Below are 17,420 nucleotides of genomic sequence, written 5' to 3' on the forward strand. Positions count from 1 at the left end.
GCCAGGAATCACGGTTATTGCAGTCCCGTACAATGCGCCTAGTTTCTCTTTTCTATTCTGCAAGGAATCAACGCAATAATGGGGGTGAACCCCCAGCAGCCTGGCTCATTCTCTGTTTCCTTTAGACCTTAGAATGAATACTCAAACTCTTCCACAAACATAAGTAATACTGACTAACTAACTTGTCGCTCTCCAAATGAAACCTAACCTAATCTAATTCTGAGCAGACTAAGAGACTTGAATTCCCTACTCTAACTTCTGAGTGACTAGTAAACTCGTGGTCAAGCGCTCTCCGTGAAGTCGTTGGTGAAGCGCGTGGCCTGGAAGGCGGTCAACGCTCTTCACAGACGATCCTGTCCTCCTGCCCGCTCTGGCTTGCGAGAGACTAGACGGGCAACCCCAGAAATCCTTGTTGATCGACCGCAATATAACCTGCATCCTCCCAACGACTGCGGTAAATGACAGCCGCACATAGCGCAGGGTGAATGTCGGTGTGTCGAGCCCTGACAGAAGTGCACAGAAGTTGATTCTGCATCTCAGAGGCTTCTGTCGCGGGAACATGTCTGTGGAGGATGCCCTGATATTACCTGAGTGTGAGGTAGTAACCAATAGCAAAGCTGTTCTGGTACCAGCAGATTTGAGGTCGCGGTACAGCTTATTAGAGACAAGAATTAGGATATTTTATTTATTTATTTATTTATTTAGGATAGCATGTTTGATCAAGATAACATAGTGTTGTATCCGCCTGGCATTAATTATAGTGGTTACTGTGGATTAAAGATTGATTTCATAGGATATACCACATTGACCATAAAGTTTCCGATTAGAGACTGTGGGGAAAGTATTTGTGGCTAAACATGGAGGTAATGTGCCTGGGTGGAGATGCAGACGAGATTGAGGGATTAGTTTTCATCCCAATTCTCCCAATCAAGTCTTGTCTTTTGTGAATCTTACTAATGATAGTGATTTTGTAGACAATTTTAAAGTTTTTATAGAGAACATAGATTTTTTTTTTTTTTAAATCAGCACAGAATATTTTAAAACACAGTGCCAGCCAAGTGTTACACAATGTAAGAAACATACTAAATGTAACAATGGTCCTATTTGAAAAAGAGTTAGACAAACTTGAAAATTGTTGGCGATTGAGGCCTTAGAATGGCTCGTACCTGTGGTACTGGCAGCAAGGGATGGCAATAACAAAGTCAGGTTGTGTGTCGACCTCTGCTACTGGAACAGAAATATTTGGGGTGATAGACAGCCTTTCTCCTATATTATCTCTTTCTCCTTTGGGTGATGCTGAATTCTTTAGTGTGATGGATCTTTCTGCCGCGTACCACCAGGTTCTTCGTCACATAAGTTCAAGGGTTCTTCTGATGTCATTTTTGCATGATTCGTAACTTTTGGGTTTATTCACTTCCCCTTCAGATTGGCCTCTGCAGCGGTGTGTCTTCAGAGGGTAATGAAACTGCTGTTGAAGGGTTTACATAATGCATTGTTTTTTCAGGATGACATTTTGGTCCGTGGGTGTGATAAGCAGGACATGACAGAACACTCAGCAGGTTTTAGTCAGATTAAAGGGGGACAGTCTAATCTTGAAATGAGACAAGTGCAGCTTTTGTGTGGGTGCTGTGTTGTGTTGAGGCCATACTGTATCTGGTGAAGGGATGAGTCCCAAAAGTGAGTTCGCGGATTCTGTTGAAGAGGGCACCAAACTCTGTTAACAAGGGTCAGGTTCATTCGTTGCTAGGCCTCACCGAGTGTTACTCCAAATGTATTCGTGATTTTACAAGTGTGGCAAATTCCTTAAGGCGACTACTGAAGAAAGTCACTTATTCGGTGGGTTGGAGGAACGTTAGGAGGTTTTCACTATGCTCAAATATGACAAGGGGAAGATGCCCGCTTTGAGATCGTTTAATGCAAGGAGGAAAATGGGGTTCACCCCGGCACCAGTTTGAAGAATTTGGGGGTTTTACACGTTCAGTACGCTGATGGGAAGGAGTGTATGATTGCATTTGCGTCATACTCGCTGAAGGGGGCAGAAGAGCCGTACTCAGTTATGGAGCAAGAGGCTTTCATTGGGAGTGGGTTGCTGACCACTTCAAGTTGCTTCTGTGGGGTCTTCCAGTTGTGTTGAAGAGTGTCCGTACGCCATAAGTACAGATATTTTCAAATATAGGTTCTGAAAGAGCCATGCCCAGAATCATGGGGGAGGCTGAAGTTACCTGAACTTAATCTCGTTATGGAGTATCTGCCACGGAAAGGCGGTCCCCAAGTGGGAAGTGTAGCCTTGGACTTGCCCGGCAATAGTGATACAAAGAAAGTTAAACAGATCTTACTTTCACAATGCTTTAAGTGCACTCATTTATTTATTTAGACAAGAGGCACAAAATGGCACAACATTCATATTTTAACGTTTTTATCTTTTGTCATTTTTCAAGGAATAAATTATTCGTGTGGTGCTCCTATAGGTTAATTGTGCAGTAACGTGAATAACATTGACTAAGTGGTGCGCTTGTGTTATATATAAGACATTCAAGTGACTGATTCTGACAATATGTTATTATAGAAAACACTCGCATTTAAAGTGTCCCATGACACACTGACATTTTTTACAACCAGTCCACATGAAATCTTTGTCAAAGTTTCGACCCCTTTAAAACGGGGTCATCTTCAGGACAGACAGGAAAGAGAGAAACCAGATACTGCATTTTTCACATTGTCAAAGTAAGATATGTTTCACTTTCTTCATATCGCTATTGCCGTGGAAGTCCAAGGCTACACTTTCTCATTCGGACCACCTTTTTGCTAATAATTGTACGGCCAGCGTTACTGGGTTACCCCTTTTTTCTAAACTCATTGTAAGAACACAGCAGCAGATTGTTCGCCGAGGGGCCCGTTAGAAGACAGTGGCCTACCTATTATGTGAGTGAGGGAAGCAGCTTTGCAAGAGGAAGAGTTGAGCAGGGAGTTTGAGTCTACGCAATGGTTCAGCAACTCTTATGTTTATCTTTGGGGGATGGCCTAGGTTGTCTGACTTATCAGATTCCTTAAGGGAATATTGGAAAGTGAGGCATTAATCATGTGTTTCTGGAGGTAATTTGTTCTGTGGCAACAGGTTAAAACCTCTATATGAGTTGAGGAAGACATTCCTAAACCTTGCCCATGAAGTTCATCAAGGGAGAAATCTCACCAAAGCGAGGGTCGCGAGCGCTACTGGTAGAAAGGATAAAGGGGTGGAATAAGCAGTGAGAGATTGTGTCTTTTGCAAGTGTTGATACGTCCAAGGTTGTGAGGGAAGCACCTTCAGTACCAGCAGAGATTCCCGAAGAACCCCAAACAAAGGGAGGTCCCAATATTGTTGATCCTTTCGAGCAATTGTTTCTCCCTAAAAGATATGTTTTGGTTGATAACACTTCGCTTTGGATTACGACAAGCTGGGTAGATTGAATTACTACTAAGAATGTTACTGAATTCCTTGGCCAGGTGTATCCATGTGAAGGGATTCCCACAACCTTTATATCTGATAACGGAGTCCAGTTTGTGTCAAAGGAAATGCAGGATTTGTAAAGAATCTTTCCACGGTGCATCACACAGCATGCTCTGTACTCGACGCAAGGAAATGGCCTGTGGAGCTTGTCAATAATCTGGTTAAATCTCGTATTCAAATGACTTTTGAACACCGGGAGACCTTAAACGAGATACTGCATTTAATATGTGGGCAGATTTCACTCCTAATGGTGTTACTCGTGAGTTCCCATCTATGAGCCTCGAATGGTGACCGGCCGAACCTACATTGAATTCACTGTGGAAGAGGAATCTCTGAGAAACAGAAGTATTTCCAGATAAAGTAGAAGGAAGCTCTGATTAAAAATGTCCTGTGAGGGCGAGCAGTGATTGTTTGGCGAGGAACTTTATGTCAAGAAACCTGGATGGCAAGAAAGGAGGGGATGCAAGTCTGGGAAAGGGCATGTGGTTATTCTGGAGTCGGGTGAAGTATGGCACGTGTCCGGGTTGGCAAAGAGCAGACCTGGAGCCTTTGTCTGACCAGAATGTAGAGGGACCAATGCCGTCCCATCCATCACTGCCATCTGTATTCACTAGACCACAATGTTGTCCTCCTCTTAGAAGGCCCTTGCAACAAGTCCATCCTGGCTATTCTGGACACCTTAGCTCCAGTCTCTAAAACAATTTTAAAAAAACAAATAGTGAAGACTGATTCACCCCTCCTTAAAAGTAGAGACAAGCTTGCATTCCTTAAACACATTTTACTCAATACTATGTTACCATTTGGATGGAAATAAAAAGAAAATCACACAGCTGCAGACAGATGCAAGATAGTAAACAATAAAGCTACTTCCCTAAAAAAACAGATAAAAGTTACCAGAAATGAAACCAAGAAACTTATTATCAATATTGAAGCTCAAACGAAGAATCTCTGTGACTCTGACCGAGCCCCAGCGGAGAGCGGTGCAGGCCTGAAGTACTTCAAGAAAAAGCTGCAGGACATCAGGAAGGGAATTGCTTCCGCTCGGATCATCGCTAGTTCTACTCCCTTCAATCCCCGTCACACAATGCCCACAGGCAGGCGGGCCGTCGATCAGTCCTTTCACCACTTGACCAGTCCATCCGGCTACCCCCTGTCCCCAAACAAGCCAACCCTGCACAGCCAACCAGCTCCTCTCTTCTCCTCCTTGGGATGCAGATCTCGCTTGACCTCTGATTGGCCTCGAAATGACGGATCATTGCGTGTCTTTGTACGCTCCCAACTCACTTTTGTGTTGGTGGAGCAGCGCTCCAGATGTTGGCTCCAGTCCTATGAGGATGGGCGCTGTCAGCTGCTCTATACAAATCACACTTCTCTCACCCCATAAACCCCCTCTTGAAGCACCACAGGGCTCGGCATCCACGCCCCATATACTCAACCTCTACTTTGAATCCCTAAGACCTTTTTACCGATTTTTCCAGCTGTATGAAGGAGATTGGCAGGTCCATGTGAAATGAAGAGTGAGCGAGCCATTACCTGCCCCGCGGACTGACCGCATCTGCAAATACAGAACGGGTTCTCTCGTCAGCAGCTAAACCAAAGCGAGACCCTGAGTGAGTTCCTTCTCAATGGCCAAATAACCCAAGACTTATTCGTTAAAAGCTGCAAACAAACGACTAAAGAGCAGCCCCGGCTCTTAAAGGGCAAAGAAGGCCAAGTCCCCCAGGTTTGCCCTGGACAATAAACTCAATGGGAGACCCCCATGAATACTATGACTAACGACCCTCTCTACAAACGAAATATCTTAAATGTATCAAACACTTCACCCCGCCAGGTGACCGACAACGCGTCAGCCAGGTCCTAGTATGGATAATCCATACCTAACCATGACGTACCAGACAGGCCTCTCCGCTTCCACCTAAAGAGCGCCATAAAACACAATCCTCAGTGTCCGGGCCGGACTCATCTCAGATACTTGAAGCCCCCTGACGAGCTTCTGATGGGTCCAGGAGTGGGAGTACCAGCGTCCAAGCTTCACCAGCTCAACCAGGTGCATCGCTCGCCCATCCCCTGAGTGACCCCTCATCTCACTAGAACCTGCGGCTCACACTAGTAATCCCTGGTAACTCCGCACCCCCCCAGTGTTACTAGGGACACATCGACAGTGCTCCTAACGAGGCCCTGAGATGTTTCACCACCACCCTTGTATGAATCAAGAAGAAATGTCTCCCTCTCCAAGGAGAGGTCAATGTGTGGAGTTTAAGAAGTCCTTCAACCCGGCCCACCTCACAGCCTGAAGAAGGCTACACTATGGGGAGTCAGAGGCTGGTTTCGAACACAATCGACACCTCAAACCCAAGTGATGTAAGGAGACCTCACCTTCTATCACCTGTTAGTTACATAAAGAAACTTGAGGGGGCCCCCCTGCAAAGCTGCAAAGTACATGGAGGGGGCACCACGCTCCAGGCCCCTGATTCGAATGCTCTGTTGTACCTACCTCAAGAGTGTCACAAATCTTCTCCAATTAGTTTGTTATGAGGCTGTACCTTATTTTCTTGATGTATAAATGTTTATCCTCCCATAGCTTTGGTGCCCTCTGGGATAAAGCTGCACTATACAAAATAAATAAATAAAATAAATAAATAGATAAAAGAAACTGGTCTTCTTGGTCCCCTGTCTTCCTCTTGTGATCCAGAGGAAGAAGAGTACAAGAAGCGGGTCCTCGTGAGAGCCCGTCCTGCGGGTGACCCCTGTCCGGCGTCTGCTACCCTTTTCTGCATGTCTACCTCCGGCTCTCTGCTCTGCCTCCTCTGCTTGTTTTTCTTCCCTCTGTTTTGACTTTCTGCTTGTTTTTCTAACCTCTGTTGCTCTGTTTTGCCTTTTCTGCTAGTTTTTCTGCTTCCTTTTCTGCTGATTTTTCCAAACTGTGTTTTGCATTTTCTGCTTGCTTTTATGCCTTCCATTTTGCCTTTTCTTCTTGTTTTTTAGGTCTCGCCTGGCGTTGCAGCGCAAAGCGCTGCTCACTGGGCAAGAAATTTTGTAAAAGATCAGATTTGAGAAAGGGGCTTGAAGCCCCGCCCCTCATTTCCATTGGCTAGCGTCACCGTTTATGCTACACGGTGGCCTGCCATTGGAAATGGGGTTTTGTAGCCGCTGCCCTTTCTCCTTTTCGTCCGGCCGTTCCGGACAGGGTCGTCTGCTTTGCGGCTGTTGCAAAGCACTTTCTTATCTTTATAGGGCCATGTGTTTCTAATTAGAAACACATGGCCCCATAAAGGCAGGAGATCGATGCTTGTTTTTTTTTTTTTAAGGAGTTTTGGGAAGGGGGAGGGGGAAAAGCAAATTCGGCATGTGCTGTATTGTTCTGCTTTGTAAGAAAGGTATGAAAGGGCGTCAGACCAGGAATCCGAAACAAGACACATAAAACAAACAATGCATGGGTGCTTAAAACTTACAACAATTATGCCATACGAAAAAATAGAGATAGATAGTTGCTAGCTCGTTTGAACAGCGAGTGCCTTGGGCACAGTCACTTCAAAGTTAGCGATATGTAGGTGCGCACTTTTAATACAAATAACCGCGAACTAGCACAGTACAAATGAACAGAGCAATAAAAAGAATCCTCAAATCCCTGAATGCTGGAAGCAATTCTCAATAGTGTTTGTGAACGCAGTAGCATTTTGGGACTAATTTCCACACAGTAAGGCAGCCTACTTTAGAACATGCTGACCTTCATCAAACGACGCCCTTCGAGGCGTGCGCGCCCCGGATTATGTCACCGAAGCGGGCAGATAGCCTCTCCATCTATAGTAGGTAATGGTCTACGGACCCCGCCCTGAACGTATTTCAAGAAAGCGCTACTACATTTCAGTGATGCGCAGTTCAAAGCCATAGAATAACATCAGCTCCGGTGCCCAAGTCCAAGCTGTTTACAACTGCACTCCGTGCGAACCAATGTACGCCAGGGAGGGGCTGCATGATGAAGGTCATGTATAAATCCTGCTTGCTTCGCGCATAGTTAAAAGTAAATCCCTGAGTTGCTCGAGTTCTTGCAATGTTATAAGAAACAAAGGGATACCAGGGATTAAAACAAGACCGTTCAAATGCCGGGCACTACAACAGATCCAAGAACGCGGAAATACAGGAGTAGGAGTGAAACAGTGCGTCTCGTTTGAATGAGCAATCGTGTTAGGTGGACACACACCAGTCTCACTCGTGAACTGTGCAGCACGTCCGAGCGATGATCAACATTGCAGGGTGCAAAGTGTCCTGGCCTATCACACGCGTGACCTACATACGTCTCCTTTGCGTGGGAGAAGCCTGTAAGCAGCGTAGGGGGACCTCAGAACAACACGCTTTTGCAGCCGGCACCATTAGTGATACAAACAAACACCAGTAAAACCAATAAGTATCTCTTCGTGGACCGACCAGCTTTGCCAATGGTTTCAAGCCGTACAGCACACATCCCCGAAGCTTTGCACTGAGGATTAAAAGGTCATTTTGCATGTTCGTGCTGACTAAGTGAAGCAAGTGCTTTTTTTCGCTTTGTTTAGTGATCCAAGTTGTCTCTGTAAACAAAACAAAACAAGCATTTACAGTGCAATAAGTCTCACATTGACACAAGTTTGAACTTTTGGCATTGCAAATAATAATGCCTTTTATTTTTGTTTTCTTTTTAAAAACAAAAATAAAAGGCATTGTAATTTACAATGCCAATAGCTTAAACTCGCGTAACTGCGAGACCTATTGCATTGCAAATGCTGTTCTGCCTTCCTGCTCATTTTTTTGCCCCGGTTTGCCTTTCTGCTTGCTTTTCTCCCCTCTGTTTTGTCTTTTGTACTTGTTTTTCTACCCCCCGTTTCTCCTTTGCTGCTCGCTAGTTTTTCTGCCCCCTGTTTTGCCTTTTCTGCTTGTTTGTTCCCACCGTTTCCTCAAGACCTGTTGCAGGGGGAGCTGACGCGACAGAGACCTCACATCCCAGCACCAGCTACCACCACCACGACCTCCACCGACCCCTCTCCCCCCCCGGTGACAGTGCCACGCTCTACAAATGCTGATTGATTGATCGATTGAACGTCCATCCAGCAGAAGAGGACGCTCAGCCCAAAGACAAGATACTGAAGCCGACAGGTCCTCATGGGGGTGATCCCCCCTCAGCCCTGGGGCAGGGAGTGGGAACAGAATGTTTATACATGTCTTTATGTCATTAAACCAAACCTCTCTTCTTGGAGGTGAAGGCACTCTTTTGGCATCGAAAGTATGTACAGGGGCAAAAATATGTGCATGTCAGTTTGCAAATTTTTTAATGACAAAAGAAAGACACCTTCTATTCCTTCATCCAATGAGGACTGCCCCAGCCAGATGTCAGAGGGCAAGGGTCACGCACACATAGGACTCTCCCAGTCAAATGACGCGGACCGTGGTTGTGCTCAGCCAATCAGGTCTCTCTTACAGATGTGAAAAGGCACAACCAGCAAAGACTAACTCAGACGGATATCACGTGACCGAGGGCACTCACCCAGACTGATGCAGCTCCCTTCAAAGTTGAGGTCCTTCAGCACCACGATCAGCCGGCTGCCCTCGGGGGCTGGGGCCGTCCAGCGACTCACTTGGCACCCCTTAATGTCATACCTGAGGATCAAAGAGAGCTCGTGAATAAGGAGCAGGTGCCACATAACCCTCGAAGTCCACCCGTCATTATGAAACCTTCACTCGGTGCACACATATTGTCCTTCCAGTGATTGCTACCAGAGTTCCCAGGAAGAAATGGATTTCTTCAGAGAAAATGATAAGTTTTCCTAAAATAACCCTCACCCCCCAACGAGTCCTTCGGTGGCGTACTTCATCATCGGGTTCTTCCCACCGTGCTGCAGGATGGGCGTGCTACGACCAACGGAGACGGGGAAGCACTTTTCATGAGATAATACTATGTGATGTTGTGAGAGTGCAAGGGTCAAAAAGAATAGTGAGTCTAAAAAAACACCTGGCTACATGGAACCTATACTTTATTAATGCCTATAGCTGGTATTATTATCCACCGTAGATACCCACCAATAGCTATCCACCCGCAGATATCCACCAGCAAATATCCACCAGCAGATACCCTCCTGCAGTTCCCACCAGCAGATATTCACCCGCAGATACCCTCCTGCAGATACCAACTACAGATACCCACCAGCAAATATCAACACATAGATACCCACCAGCAGATACCCTTCTGTGGATACCCTTCTGCAGATACCCACCAGCAGATATCCGCCCATACATATCCACCAGCAGATACCCTCCTGCCTGTATTTTGGTTTCTGTGCCTGATTGTGCCTTGTGCCGGTTCCACTGCCATTCACATAGCGTTTTTATCCTCATAGTGTGCCCCAACCCGGTTTTGCTTTTGGGCTGACTGCCATTTTGTGTTTTGTTGTTGTTTGTGCCTCCCTGCCCGGCTCTCCGCCCCGCTCCCGCCTCCCAGCTGCTCCTCCCTCGCCCCTCCCCCTCCACTATCCACTTATGACCGATGCCTTTGCGCGCAGCGTTCACGCGCAGCGGACGCGCCCCATGCGCGCCGAAGGTGCGCCAAAGGTAAGCCCGTCTACGCCCGTCCGCGCCTGGACCGCGCCTAGCGCCAGACGCCCTGGCCCCCGCAAATCCCACTCCACCCGCATAACGTATGACGCCGCTACCCTCTTTGCCCTTAACACCGGACGCTCACCACAATGTTGCGAGGCTGCCCCAGGACACACCCATGGACCATTCGCCTGCCACTCCCGCAAGTTCGCCTGCATCACGGCCCACACCAAATCCACTTCCTCCAATCAAAGCTCCGATTCTAACCACCTGAAGTGCATCCTGCTGAACACCCGCTCGGTCCACAGACACGCCACTGAACTCTGGACCTACTCGACACTGCATCGGCAGACTTCGCCTTCCTCACAGAAACCTGGATGAACGCCTCCTCAGCACCCGACATCGCCATAGCCATCCCGGACGCTTATAAGATCATCCGAAAGGACCGCACCAACCAAACAGGAGGAGGCATCGCCATCATCCATAGGAACACCTTCCGAATCACGACCAGCTCCGACGATAACCACGCGACCGCCGAACACCTTCACTTCCAGATCCACACTGACCCCAGGACCACACTTAGAGGCACCCTCATCTACAGACCACCAGGAACCCGCACACAATTCAACGAAGACATCACTGACTTCATCAGCCCACATGCCCTCACCTCTGAGAACTACGTTCTACTGGGATACCTCAACTTCCACCTGGAAAAGAAAAACGACAGCAACACCACCACCCTTCTGGACAACCTGGCCAATCTCGGACTCAAACAACTTGTTGAAACCCCCACCCACTTAGCAGGACACACGCTCGACCCTATCTTCACCTCCAGCAAACACATCTCCTCCGATCACACCACAGCTCTCCATTGGACGGACCACAGCTGCGTTCACTTCAGCTACAAAACGACCACGACCCACAACCCTCCACAACCTATTCCTCGAAGAAACTGGAACAAAATCACCACCGACCATCTCTTCACATCGCTTAACCAAAACCCTCCCGCCATATCATCGGACCCAAACCAAGCTGCCACCAAACTCAGACAATGGATCACCCACAGCGCTGACAAATTAGCACCCTTGAAAAACCACCAGATCAAACAAGGTAGCAAAAAGGCCCCTGGTTCAACGATGACCTTAAGAAATCCAAGAAGTTATGTCGTACCCTCGAGAAAACCTGGAGAAAAACCCAACCACTGACAACCTGACCACCTTCAAGGACGCCACCCGCAAAAACCACCAATTGATCTGATCCACCAAGAAATCAGCATTCAAGAACCGACTCGACAACAACGCCCACAACAGCAAGGAACTATTCAACATCGTCAAAGAATTTACCAACCCCACCGCCGGCACCAACGACATCACCCCCTCCCAAGACCTCTGCGACTCCTTATCCTCTTTCTTCCACAACAAAATCGCCGACATACATAACAGCTTTGAAAACCAGTCCGAAGAACAGTCCACTCCACCCACCTCCGAACCAAAACAGTACTCTCACAACCTTTGCGCCTTGAACCCAATCACTACTGAAGACACCATCCGCCTGATGAACTCCATCCACTCAGGTTCACCAACCGACCCTTGTCCCCACCACATCTTCAACAAAGCAGACTCCATCATCGCACCCCATCTCCGCGATGTCATTAACTGTTCCTTCAACTCCGCTACCTTCCCGGAAAGCTGGAAACATGCCGAACTCAGTGCCCTTCTAAAGAAACCCACAGCAGACCCCTCTGAACTTAAGAACTACCGCCCCATCTCACTCCTCCCTTTCCCTGTCAAAGTCATTGAGAAAGCCGTCAATAGTCAACTCGCCACCTTCCTCGAATCCAACAATTCCCTCGACCCCTCCCAGTCCGGCGTCCGAGCCAAACACAGCACCGAAACCGCCCTCATCGCTGCTACAGACGACATCCGAACGCTACTGGACAACGGAGAAACAGTTGCCCTCATCCTACTTGACCTCTCCGCTGCCTTCGACACAGTCAGTCGGGTGTGACCGCTCAGCCCTCCACAGGGCTTGGTCGCCCCACTCACTGCTGCCGCTCCTGCCTGCCTTTGCCACCTCCTGCCTGCAGATTCCTTCGCTCGCTGCCCGCTGCTCCCGGGAATTTCCCGCTGCTCCTGGGAATTTCCCGCTGCTCCTGGGAATTTCCCGCTGCCCGCTGCTTCTTGGAATTTCCCGCCGCTGCCTCCCTGCGGCCCCGCCCCCCTGTGATTCCATTCGCCGCCCCGCTCCCGCCACCCAGCTGCTCCTCCCTCCCGGCTCCTTACTTATGACGCCCCCAGAGCGACCGCGCAGCGGACGCGCGCAGCGGGAGCACCGATTGAGCGCCGAAGGTGTGCCAAAGGTAAGCCCGTCTGCGCTCGTCCGCGCCTGGCCTGCGCCCAGCGCCAGGACCCCTGGACCTCCCCGCCGAGGCAAGACGACCCGACTGACCTACGACGCCGCCACTCTCAACGCACTCAATGCCGGCCGGACCCACGCCTGCTGCCGAGCCACCCCGAGACTCACCCACGGACCCTTCACCTGCTGCACCTGCAAGTTCACCTGCCTCCGAACCTGCCCCGCACCCGCCAAGACAAACACCAGCAGCAACCACCTCAAGTGCATCCTGATCAACACCCGCTCCGTCCACAGACACGCCGTGGAACTCTGGAACCTCCTCGACGCTACATCACCGGACGTCGCCTTCCTCACGGAAACCTGGATGAACGTCTCCTCTGCACCCGACATCGCCATCGCCATCCCGGACGGGTACAAGATCATCAGGAGGGACCGCATCAACCAGACCGGAGGTGGCATCGCCATCGTCCACAGGAACACCATCCGCATCACGACCGACGCCAACGACTCCTTCGCCGCAGCCGAACATCTCCACTTCCAGATTCACACCGACCCTAAGACGACCCTCAGAGGCACCCTCGTCTACAGACCCCCGGGACCACGCACACAATTCAGCGAAGACATCACAGACTTCATCAGCCCGCACGCCCTCCCCTCCACCGACTACATCCTCCTCGAGGACCTCAACTTCCACCTGGAGAACAACAAGGACCGCAACACCACCGCCCTGCTGGAAAACCTCACCAACCTCGGACTCAAGCAACTGGTCAACACCCCCACCCACTACGCCGGCCACACGCTTGATCCCGTCTTCTCTTCCAGCAAGTACATCACCTTCAGCCACGCCACCAGACTCCACTGGACCGACCACAGCTGCGTCCACTTCAGCTTCAAAAGATCCACGACCCACCACTACCCGCAACAGGTACCTCACATGAATTGGAGCAAGATCACCGCAGACCAGCTCACCACCTCCCTCAGCCAGAGCCCACCCGCCAACACAACGGACCCCAACGAAGCAGCCCGCAACTTCACACAGTGGCTGACCGCCTGCGCCGACGACCTCGCGCCACTAAAGAACCCTCCCAGCAGACCCAGAAGCAAGAAGGCATCCTGGTTCACCGACGACCTCAAGGACTCCAAGAAGACCTGCCGCACCCTCGAGAAAGCCTGGCTCCTCGACCGGACCACCGACAACATGACCGCCCTCAAACACGCTACCCGCAAGCACCACCAGCTCATCCGCACCACCAAGAAGAAATCCCTGAAGGAACGACTGGACAACAACGCCCACGACAGCAAAGAGCTCTTCACTATCGTCAAGGAGTTCTCCAACCCCAGCACCGGCACCAACGACATCACTCCGTCACAAGACCTCTGCGACTCCCTCGCCTCGTTCTTCCACCGCAAGATCGCATATATCCACAACAGCTTCGGCGCCCCACCCACGCACCCAACCGTCGAACCAACGCCCCCCACCACCACCCTTCGCACCTGGACCACGGTGACCACCGAAGACACAGCCCGCACGATGAACACCATCCACTCCGGATCACCGACCGACCCCTGCCCACACCACGTCTTCAACAAGGCCGACTCCACCATCGCACCCCAACTCCGGAACATCATCAACGCCTCCTTCAACACCGCCACCTTCCCGGAGAGCTGGAAGCACGCCGAGATCAGCGCCTTCCTGAAGAAACCTACAGCGGACCCCACCGATCTCAAAAACTTCCGCCCCATCTCGCTCCTCCCTTTTCCTGCTAAAGTCATCGAGAAGATCGTCAACAGACAGCTGACCGCCTTCCTCGAGACGAACGGATCCCTCGACCCCTCGCAGTCCGGCTTCAGAGCCAACCACAGCACCGAGACCGCCCTCATCGCAGCCACCGACGACATCCGGACCCTGCTCGACAAGGGGGAAACAGTGGCCCTCATCCTCCTGGACCTCTCTGCTGCGTTCGACACGGTCTGCCACCGCACCCTAGTCCAGAGCCTCAGCAACATCGGTATCCAAGAGAAGTCACTGGAGTGGATCATCTCGTTCCTCGCCGGAAGAACACAAAGAGTCCGCCTCCCCCCGTTTCACTCCAAGGCCACCGAAGTCATCTGCGGCGTCCCGCAAGGATCTTCACTCAGCCCCACCCTCTTCAACATCTACATGAAACCTCTCGCAGCGATCGCACGCCAGCACAACCTCAACATCATCTCTTACACCGACGACACCCAGCTGATCCTCTCCCTCACCAGAGACCCCGACACCGCCAGAACCTGCCTACACGAAGGGATGAAAGATGTCGCAGAGTGGATGAAGGACAGCCGCCTGAAACTGAACTCGGACAAGACGGACGTCCTCATCCTGGGATCTTCGCCCTCCGCCTGGGACGACTCCTGGTGGCCCCCAGCCCTGGGCACCGCACCCAAGCCAACCGACCAAGCACGCAACCTGGGCTTCATCCTGGACCCCTCCCTCTCGATGACCAGACAAGTCAACGCCGTCTCCTCATCGTGCTTCAACACCCTGCGTATGCTTCGCAAGATCTTCCGCTGGATCCCGACCGAGACCTGGAAGACTGTCACCCAGGCACCAGCCGACTGGACTACGGAAACGCACTCTACGCCGGAACCACAGCCAAGCTACAGAAAAGACTCCAGCGCATCCAGAACGCCTCCGCCCGACTCATCCTGGATGTCCCCCGACGCAGCCACATCTCCAGCCACCTGAGGAACCTGCACTGGCTCCCCGTCGACAAGAGGATCACGTTCCGGCTCCTCACCCACGCACACAAGTCTCTCCACGACCTGGGCCCCAAGTACCTCAACGACCGCCTGTCCTTCTACATGCCCACCCGCCAGCTACGGTCCACCAGCCTCACCCTCGCAGCCGTACCACGCATCCGCAGAGCCACCGCCGGAGGAAGATCCTTCTCTTACCTGGCTGCCAAGACTTGGAATTCCCTCCCCATCCACCTTCGGCTGACCCAGGACCATCTCGCCTTCAGGAAACAACTCAAGACCTGGCTGTTCGAGCAGTAGCATACCCCTCCCCCCAAGCGCCTTGAGACCCTCCCGGGTGAGTAGTGCGCTATACAAATAGCAGGATTGATTGATTGATAGCACCCTCATACAACGCCTCAGCAATGTCGGAATACAAGGAAAAGCTTTGGACTGTATCATCTCGTTCCTCGCAGGTAGAACCCAGAGAGTCCGCCTCCCCCCATTCAATTCAGAGCCCACCGAAGTCATCTGCGGCGTACCACAAGGATCATCACTCAGTCCCACCCTCTTCAACGTTTACATGAGTCCCCTCGCATCCATCGCGCGACAACATAACCTCAACATCATCTCCTACGCAGACGGCACCCAACTGATCCTTTCCCTCACCAAAGACCCAAACACAGCTAAAACCAATCTACACGAAGGGATGAGAGAAGTTGCCGAATGGATGAAGAACAGCCGCTTAGAACTAAACTCGGACAAAACGGAAGTCCTCATCTTAGGATCATCCCCCTCTGCTTGGGACGACCTATGGTGGCCACCGGCCCTGGGTACAGCACCCATACATACGGACCACGCACGTAACCTGGGCTTCATCCTAGACTCCTCCCTCTCGATGACCAGACAAGTCAACGCCGTCTCATCTTCATGCTTCAACATCCTACGCATGCTCAAAAAAATCTTCCGTTGGATCCCCACCGAAACAAGAAAGACAGTCACCCACGCACTGGTCACTAGCCGACTGGATTATGGAAACACCCTCTACGCCGGAACCACAGCCAAACTACAGAAAAAACTCCAACGCATCCAAAACGCCTCAGCGAGACTCATATTAGACATCCCCCGTCAAGCTCACATTTCCGGTCACCTGAAAGACCTCCACTGGCTCCCCGTCAACAAGAGAATAACGTTCTGTCTCCTCACCCACGCACACAAAGCCCTCTACGACTTAGGACCCGAATGCCTCAACACGCGACTGTCCTTCTATACCCCCACCCGCCACCTACGATCGTCCAACCAAGCCCTCGCCGATATTCCGCGCATCCATAAATCCACCATGAGGGGTAGATCCTTCTCCTACTTAGCGGCCAAAACCTGGAATTCTCTCCCTACCCACCTCCGCCTTACACAGAACCACCTTTCCTTCAGAAAGCAGCTAAAAAACTGGCTATTCGATAAGTAATGCACCCACCCTCCCTCAAGCGCCTTGAGACCCTCTGGGTGAATAGTGCGCTATACAAATACCTGAACTTGAACTTGAACTATACCCTCCTGCAGTTCCCACCAGCAGAAACCTACCAGCAGAAACCCACTAGCAGATACCCACCAGCAGATATCCACCCGCAGATACCCACCAGCAAATAACCACACACAGATACCCACCAGTAGATACCCACCCACACCTACCCACCTGCAGATACCCTCCCACAGATACCGGCCACACAAACCGAAGGATTTCTCTCAACTTTACCAAAAAGGGCGTCTGAAATGGGTAGACATACATAAATAAAATATTCCTGTTGCTGGTACTACACATAGAACCCCATTAGATACCTTCTTGTATGATATACTGAAGGTCATTCAGGGAAAGGACCCAGTTCCCGGCGGAACCAGTGCCCTGTGGGGTGTTGGACTCGCCTCTCACAGCCACCTCAACAACACAGCCAATCTCTATGCTACACCGAGCTGCATATGTGGACATACCAACACAACACACGCATGAGACACCCCGGCACAACACACACATGAGGACACCCCAGCACATCACACACATGAGGACAGCCCAGCACAACAAAACGCATGAGGACACCCCGGCCCAACGCATGCATGAGGACATCTCAGGACAACACACGCATGAGACACCCCTTCACAATACATGCATGAGGACACCCCAGCCCAATGCACGCATGATGACACCCCAGCACATCAACACGCATGATGACACCCCAGCACAACAAAACGCATGAGGACACCCCGGCCCAACGCATGCATGAGGACGTCTCAGGACAACACACGCATG

General features: G+C 50.8%; 1 protein-coding gene across 1 annotated transcript in view; it reads right to left on the minus strand.

Annotated features, from left to right (window-relative positions):
• The window catches only part of PIP5KL1 (phosphatidylinositol-4-phosphate 5-kinase like 1), a 200,364-nt gene that overhangs the window by 63,263 nt on the left and 119,681 nt on the right, over positions 1-17,420 (minus strand). The window contains exon 8 of the mRNA XM_078646581.1: positions 9,003-9,115. Coding sequence (XP_078502707.1) covers positions 9,003-9,115 — 113 coding nt within the window. The remainder of the gene's footprint in view (positions 1-9,002; positions 9,116-17,420) is intronic.

The sequence above is a fragment of the Lissotriton helveticus genome, chromosome 5_2, assembly GCF_964261635.1.
Source record: "Lissotriton helveticus chromosome 5_2, aLisHel1.1, whole genome shotgun sequence".
Taxonomy (NCBI): domain Eukaryota; kingdom Metazoa; phylum Chordata; class Amphibia; order Caudata; family Salamandridae; genus Lissotriton; species Lissotriton helveticus.